The sequence below is a fragment of the Myotis lucifugus genome, unplaced genomic scaffold, assembly GCF_000147115.1.
Source record: "Myotis lucifugus unplaced genomic scaffold, Myoluc2.0 scaffold_38, whole genome shotgun sequence".
Taxonomy (NCBI): domain Eukaryota; kingdom Metazoa; phylum Chordata; class Mammalia; order Chiroptera; family Vespertilionidae; genus Myotis; species Myotis lucifugus.
The window spans coordinates 7,236,807-7,245,213 of record NW_005871086.1 but is presented as its reverse complement, the minus strand read 5'-3'; the positions used below and the strand labels follow the sequence as shown (position 1 = coordinate 7,245,213).

General features: G+C 40.7%; 1 protein-coding gene across 1 annotated transcript in view; it reads right to left on the bottom strand.

Annotated features, from left to right (window-relative positions):
• The window catches only part of SPRED1 (sprouty related EVH1 domain containing 1), a 120,041-nt gene extending 111,641 nt beyond the window's left edge, over positions 1–8,400 (bottom strand). Inside the window, exon 1 of the mRNA XM_006087505.3 lies at positions 7,635–8,400. Within this exon, the coding sequence (XP_006087567.1) occupies positions 7,635–7,666 (32 nt within the window). The 5' untranslated portion in view covers positions 7,667–8,400. The remainder of the gene's footprint in view (positions 1–7,634) is intronic.
• Positions 8,401–8,407: the final 7 nt, after the last annotated feature.

Below are 8,407 nucleotides of genomic sequence, written 5' to 3'. Positions count from 1 at the left end.
AAAATCACTTAGGATTCTAGAATTACTGAACTAAAAGAAATACTAAAGATCAAATTCAACACTCTCATTTTGAATCAGAAAAATTAAGTCTTAAATTCTAGGGAGCAGAAATAATGTAAATCTATATTTATGAATATTTATATTATAAATCTATAAATTATGAACATTTACTTGCATATTATGGGCAGAGATTGAATGACAGTATTACCTTTCTGGCACTTATTAAAACGATCATTTCTCTCCTTTAATATTCAAATGTAATAAACTACATGGATTTTGTTAGGTTTTCCTTTCTTGCAATCTACAGATAATCCCAGTTTGATTGTGAGGCTGTTTTGTGTTTAGTTCACTGAATTGGGTTTAATTCGCTACTTCTTAAAAATTCTCAGCCATTATCTCTATTTCCTCTCTTCCATTATCTCTTCTTTTGGAACTGTTGAACTTGTATGTTGAACTTGTTTATCTTATCCTTCATGTTTCTTAATCTTCCCATTTTATATCCATATCTTTGGGTTCAGCCTTCTATAGCAGGAGATTTTTTAAAAATATGTTTTCATTGATTTTAGAGAAAAGAAGGGAGAGAGAGAGAAACATGGATGCGCTGCCTCCTGCACGCCCCCTACTAGGAATGGAGCACAAAAGCTGAGCATGTGCCCTGAGGGGAATCTAAAGGGCAATCTTTCAGTGCATGGGAGGATGCTCAACCAGCTGAGCTACACTGGCCAGGGTTATAGCAGATCTTAACCTTTTGTGCCATGGACCTCTTTGTCAGTCTAAGGAAGCCTATGGCCCCCTTCTCAGAACAACATTAAAGGCTTAAAACAAAATGCATAGGATTACAAAAGAAATCAATTACATTGACATAACTATCAAAATATTTTAAATTTTGAAATAGCAATACAAAATAGATGTGCTTCTTTTATTAACATATTAAAATATAAGCTCTAGCAATAGTTTAATTAACTATAATAATTTCAAACTAGTGACTATAATAAGTGCTATTTCAAGATATCTATTAACGCCTGGACACCTGGGGGTGAGGGCATGAGTGGGGGGATAAGGGGGCAATGGGGCAATAAGGGCACATATGTAATACCTTAATCAATAAAGAAAAAAATAAAATAAAAATGACATTTTAAAAAATCTGACTTCTATTGCCATTATAAGTGAATTATATCCTTTTAAAAATAAATAATGTTGAAGTCCAAAACCCTAGTACCTCAGAAAATGATCTTGTTTGGAAATAGGGTTGTTGTAGAATGTTAAGAGGAAGTCATACTGGAGTAGGGTGGGCTCCTAATCCAATATGACTGGTGTCCTTAAAAAAGGGCCATGTGGCCCTAGCTGGTTTGCTCAGTGGATAGAGTGTTGGCCTCTAGACTGAAGGTTCCCGGGTTCAATTCTGGTCAAGAGGGCATGCCCAGGTTGTGGGCTCGATCCCTGGTTGGGGCCATGCAGGAGGCAGCCAATTAATGATTCCCTCTCATCATTGATGTTTCTATTTCTCTCTCCCTTCCTCTCTGATATAAAAAATATATATATTAAAAAAGGAGGGGGGGGCATGTGAAGACAGAGAGAGCACCATGTGATGATGAAAGCAGATTATGAAATTAGGCAGCTGCAAGCCAAGGAATGCCGAAGTTGCCATCAACCACATTAGGGAAGAGGCAAAGATGGATTCACCCACTGATTTCAGAGCATGGCCCTGCCAACACCTTGATTTTTAACTTCTAACCTCCAGAACTGAGACAATAAATTTCTGTTGTTTTAAGCCGCCTAGTTTGTGATACTTTATTATGACAGCCCTAGAGAACTAATACAATTGCTGTCACAAGTACTTCTAATTCTGCTATGATTTGTTGGTTTTTCCTTCAACCATGAATGTAAACAAGGTTCGGTTAGAGATTGGTAGTCTGAATTCTAAGAACTCGATGTCTCAAGCAATTTAACACCTTAGTCTAAGAGCCATTACTAATGAACTATATTTTAACAAAAATAATAAACTATGTTTAACACGTTAAGCACCCAGTCACCAGTGACTGACACTATACTTTCCGTCCGGAAGACAAAACAGGCTGGGTGCTTAACGTGTTAAACAAAAATACATCTTTTTCTTTTTCTTTTCTTTTTTTTTTTTTCATTTAAAACTACTCTGTTTGCCACAAAAATCAACATGTTAGGAGTTTGTAATGACAATAGTTCGGGACTCTAAAATGAGATGCTGCTATGACACAAATTTGTCATAAACAGCAAACTAAATCTGAATATTAAAAAATAAGGCCCTGGCAGGATAGCTCAGTTGGTTAGTGCACAACACTGTCCCCGTACACCATGGCTGCAAGTTCAATCTCAGGTTAGGGCACAAACAAGAAGCAACCAATGAATGCATCAGTAAGTGGAACAATAAAGCGATGTCTCTCTCTTTCTCTCAAACGTGTGTGTGTGTGTGTGTGTGTGTGTGTGTGTGTGTGTGTGTATATATATATATATATGCCTAAGCGACCAAGCAACCGGTCAACCGGTCGCTATGACATACACTGACCACCAGAGGGCAGACACTCAATGCAGAAGCTGCCCCCTGGTGGTCAGTGCGCTCCCACAGCCAAGCTCTGCGGCCGGCCAACCTCTTGCAGTCCCTCCCCCGCTTCCCCGCCAGCTGGCCCACCCTGATCGGGACTGGGTGAGACGGACCCCAATCGGCCAATCGCCAGCCAGGCCGAGGGACCCCCCCCCCCTCACCTGTGCACGAATTCGTGCTATGGGCCTCTAGTCAGTCAATAAAAAAATTTAAAAATAAAAAATTTCATTATCTGCATTAGCTCCTTAAATGAATTAAATTACCTCTTAGTATTAAATTAACACGATTTGTATGAATAAGCAAATAAAAAGACTTAATTTGTTGGCACCTCTTGGACAATTAAAACACAAGGGTTGGTACCTTGTTAGTACAAGTATTCCTTTTAAAAATACTCAAGTTGGTATTTAAACCCAATAGCCTTAAAAGGAGGCTTAAAAAGGGCACTAAAAAGTTCTCCATCTGTGATGTATATATATTATCAAAGACAGAGGGTTATTAAAAGCCCAAAATAAAATCTTAAAAGATTCTGAACATACTAATTGTTTCCAAAATTTTTATCTTGGTTCATCAAAATTCATGCTTTTAATTCATCACCCTACCAGATCTCTACTAGAAGTCTTTCTTTCATTTGCTTCAATATTTCACAAACAACATAATAAAATTAATTAACAAATTTGTACGTTATAAGGCTAGTGACTTGCAGTGTTTCTACCACCATATTACTTTAGGGTGATTTAGCACAGGAAGGGGCCATAATAATGCTCAGTTCAAATACCTTGATTTACAAGTGAGCAAACTGAGGCCCTCAGAAGCTGTCACTTGCCCAGAATCACAGAAAAAATTAGTGACAGTTAGGACAGCATTGCATCACCCAGTTCTAAGTCCAATGTTCTTTACACTATACCCTACTACATAAAGGTTGGTAATGGTTAAATAAATGATCTGCAGATGACTTTTGTATGATCACATACATTGTAATTTTATTTATTTTATTATATAGTATTTTGTTTTAGTCCAGTTGTCCAAAAACAACCTCACAAGTTTTTTGATTTTTCAAATATCAACTTTATTTTACCATCCAGCACCTTTTAAAAATAGGCACAAGATCTCATTTCCTCATTCAATTTGGCAAAAATTGCCCTGGTTGGAGAAATGTCCCATATAGCAGGTTAGATTCCCAGTCAGGGCACATACCTAGGTTGCTGGCTGGGTTGCTGGCTGGGTCCAGGTGGGTATGAGAGGCAACCAATGTATGTTTCTCTCTCACATCTTTCTCTCTCTTCCTTTTTTTTCTTTATCTCCCTTTCTCTTTCTCTTTCTCTATCGCTTTCTCTTTCTCTCTCTCTCAAAATCAATAAAAAAATATCCTTAGGGGAGAATTTTTTTTTTAAATGGCAAAAACTTATTTCTAAGAGAACTGGACAGACATTTCAAGGTATAAGCACTCTGATACACTGAGTTATTATTCTTTTCTAGAGGGCAATTTGGCAGGAAAAAGAATTTTTTAACTTACATCTTTTAACCCCATTCCTAGACTATCTCAAGGAAAAAGTAATATATTTGGATACAGACAGAACTCAGGACCAAATGCAGCACTATTTAGAAATATCCAAAAATAGTAGACTGATTAAAACTAATGTATGTTACACACTGAATATAATGTAGCCATTAAAATTATATTCTAGAATGTAATGACACAGGAAAATATTCACAATATATTCAGTTATAATAGTATCCACTACGCAATTCCATTTCTGCTGAAAATAGATGCATATACATAAATTATATAATACATGAATAAAGCATTTATCACAGTTCTTGGAACATGGTAAAAAAATTCAGTAAGTGAATATGCTTTATGCATATCATAGGAAAAGTGTGTTTACATATAAAATATTAAGACATTATATTAGTAGAATTGCAAATACATTATTTTTTCACTTTCAAGACCATTTTGTACATTATCTGAAATAAACTAATACTCCTGCATGGAACGAATTATTTTTTTAAACTGCACTTTTAACTCAGTTCCAGTTCCTACTAAAGTTGAAGAAAAGCAGAATTGTACCAACCCTTCCCAAAATCTGATATTGCATAAGACAAAGTCTTACACATAGTAGATCCTTCACTAATTCTTAATTCAATATATATCCACAATCAACCTGAGAGCTAACTATCTCTCTATACATAACTCTTATTTCAAATAATAAAGCACATAATAGAGGATTTCAACATGAGGCCGCAAAGGCCGTACTGTATTTTACTACAATGGCTAGAAAAGATTAAGGTTTCTCAAGATATTGGTGATTTTCACTTTTTTTCTACACTTGATCTTAGCCGAAAGGCCTAGAAACGATTACTTTTTTTTTCCTAACGGTTGAAATTAGGTGTAAAAACATTCCAGTGTTAAAAATAATCTCTACTGTAATTAAATTCCTGTTAATTGAGACTGAAAAAAACTGAGGAAAGAAAAAATATACATAAGGATTTTATAAATAAATTCCACATTACAAGGCAGTTTTAAACTATGTTAAACCTTCAAGGGCATCGGCCATTATATATTTCTTGTATCTTCATAATATATATATGGTTAAATAATAAGTTGCCATTTCAAAACATTACTTCATATATTAAAGATGAGATATATAAATTACCAGAATAAAAGCTACGTTCCAAACAAGTTTACTGTGGTTTATCTAATGCACAGTGTTGGCCCTAATAAAACTGATTGCCAGATGAACACATCACTTTTTAATATTAAAAAAAAATTTAAGTAAAATCCCAAGAGCTTGTTCCCATGAAGAGTTAAGATCTAATAGCAAAATATTATATGCTAAAATATTAATTTTGTCCTACAAAAACTAGCTTAACAAACCCCCTAGGGGAATAATATTAATAAAGCAGGATATATCTGTGAAAACAGAATTCCAAAAATATGGGTGAGTGAGGTTATTTCCAAGTTGTCCCACATTAAGTACATTTAAAATTTAAGAGAGAGAGAGAGAGAGAGGGAGAGAGAGGAGCAACCTTCTCAGTAAAAATTGCCATTTTGTGTTTCAAATATCAACATCTTTGGGATTAAACCACTGGGAATATTTACTCATTTTTCGTGTAACAGCAAAATCATCCACTGACATCACTACACCAAAAACTTGCTCTGAATTTGTTCATGGCAAGTATTACAGAAAGAGACATTTAGAAACTATTATACACGTGTGTCAATCCACATCCCCTCATTTGCTTTTCTATTAGCTGAGGTATTAAATATTTCACTTTAAATATGGTAATTAGTCTTTTCCTATCCCTAAAATGAACTTGACATGTTGGTCCAAGCTTTCTGAAGAGACACAAAAAATATCGTCATTCTGTTCAGAATTTCCAGCAGTTATTCTCCTAACTAGGCGTTATCTGAGATACAGTACTTCTTGATCTCGCTCAAAGTAGGTCTAATCTGCGGAAGGCAGTGAGACAGTGTACTGCACTGTGAATGGACAGCCAGGTATTTTATGAATGGAGGCGATCACGTGATCCCAGCACCTCCCCGAACTGATATTTCCCACATAACTGTGTCAACATTCTGAGAACAGGGGTAGTTGTTTGTGTGTGCGTATGTTTTAGCATTTAACCTAAAACTTCGAATTTTCCTTACTTCCTAAACTCAAAAATCTACGTGAAGACAATCAAGCTTCGAATTTTTTTCTTGGGAAATCCTTTCAATATGTCCAAGGTGATGGATGTTTAATTATTTTTTTATGAATGAAGAGTGTGCTATGCAAATGAGGGCGATTCACAAAAAAAAGAGAGAACATGGCGGCCACTTCTGCTTCCCGACTGCACTGACACTGCAGCAATCTACCTTCTCCCAGACCCGCTCATCAGAAGAGTGTGCTGGGGGGAGGGAGGGGAAGGAAAAACGCTGCTTGGCATTTCTCAAGCTATTTTATGTTAAACAGGCCTAGGCTTTGGACTTTTATTAAAGTTCTCTCAAAAGAGGTCTGACTCGAGGAATGCACTTTATTTAAAGGAATGCATCCTAGGATCAGCCGTAACTCACTTAACTCTTTCCAACCCTCAAAAGATAAACAACATTTGAATTACAAGAAAACGGAAGCTAATATCCTGCATGAAATTAAATCCAGTCTCAACAGAAAACTGTCAGCGCACCAATACTTCTCCAAGCAGCTGTTACGTTAAGGCAAAATATTGTAAAAGGCAAAGTATTTCGCTTGAAAAACAGAAGGACAGCCCACATAAACAAAAACTTTAACCAGGCTGCTCTAGAAGTTCATCAACGAAGTCATCAACATATTCAGCAATGTAAGTAGTGTTAAACCAACGTAAAAGGTGTATTTTAACATAGCTGAAGAACAAAAAATTAGCATTCGAAATTCTTCTATGCACCTGATAAACACATGTCCAAGGTTCGCAAAGGCAAAATAGAATGGTTCAACAGCTCCCACACTCCAGGCGTCCATAATCCCATTAAATTCTAAACATGTCCCCCTGGCCCCATTTTTTACAAGAATCTTACAGGTCATAAGTTTAAAAAAGGAGGGGAGGGGGCAGAGGCTTAATCTGTATTTAAGAGTCACTGACTCATCGAATTAAGATTCAAGAGCAGTTTGCTGCAGGAGGTGCTCCCACACATTCGTTTCCAAGTGAAATAGCTATAAAGGAAACAGGATGGATATTCGGGATATGTTGATTGGCACGCTCCCGTGAAAAAGGACAGGCCAAAGGTCTTCCAGGCAAAGGGGTCATTTCTACCCTGCCTGCATCCATCCACCCACACCACTCGATCTCCCGGACATAAAACTGCCATCCAACCCCAACCCTCAATACCCTTCCCCAGAAGGAAGCAACTAAATGGGGGTGGGGGTGAGGGAGGGAGAGCTGCCATGAAATTACATGGCTAAAGAAATCAAATATTATCTGCAGAACAAGATGCACCGAACTCTCCAGGGCTGCAAGCTTTCGGGCACCCAAGTCTTGGAGGGGTGTGGGGGGCGGCGGAGGAAGGGTCGGGGGTAGTAATCAAGATCAAGGAGGCGCTTACTCGTTGTCAGAAGTCGCCGTCTCCTCGCTCATCTTTCCCTCACCGTGTTCCGATCTGGAGATGGAGGCGCAACAGCAGGAGGAGCAGCAGGAGCACCGAGGGACCGGAGGCAGCGACGGCCGGGGGGGCGCGCGGGCAGCAGCTCAGGGGCCTCACCATGGTGGACGCCTCACCCGGAGCGGGGCCCCCCCAGCCGGGAACCCCGGCCGCCCCCGCAGGGGGGTGGCGGCAACGACCTCCGCCGTGGCGACCCCAGCCTCGTCCCTCGCCGCAGCGCCCAGCCAGGAGGTCCGAGGAGGCCGGGGAGGTGTGCGGAGGGGAGAAAAGGAAGGGGGGCTGCAAAGGGCGCCTGGAGAGCGGCTGCTCCCGCCACGGAGCGGCGAGCAGCGGGGTCCGGCCAGCCAGGCGCGGGCGGGCGGGCGGGCGGGCGGCGGCGAAGCCGGAGCACAGGCGGCGCTGCCCTCAGAGATGCGGCGAGGAGGAAGCAGAGCTCCGCTCGGCGGGGGCCGGCGCGGGGGTGCCGAAGCCAGGCTCCGGGCGGCGGCGGCGGCGCGGTCCTACGGGAGCCCACCCCACCATCTCCCGCCCGGCTGCCGGCACCCGCTCAGCCCCCGGCAGCGAGCGGGGCGGTCCTCAAGAACGAGCACCACCGGGGCGCGGGGGCCTCGCGGCGGCGGATTCCTCCAGACACGCTCCAGCCGGGACGGCTCTGAGGGGGGAGAGGGGTCGGCGGGGAGCCGCGTGAGGCGGGGGCCGGCGCCGATCGCCCCCGC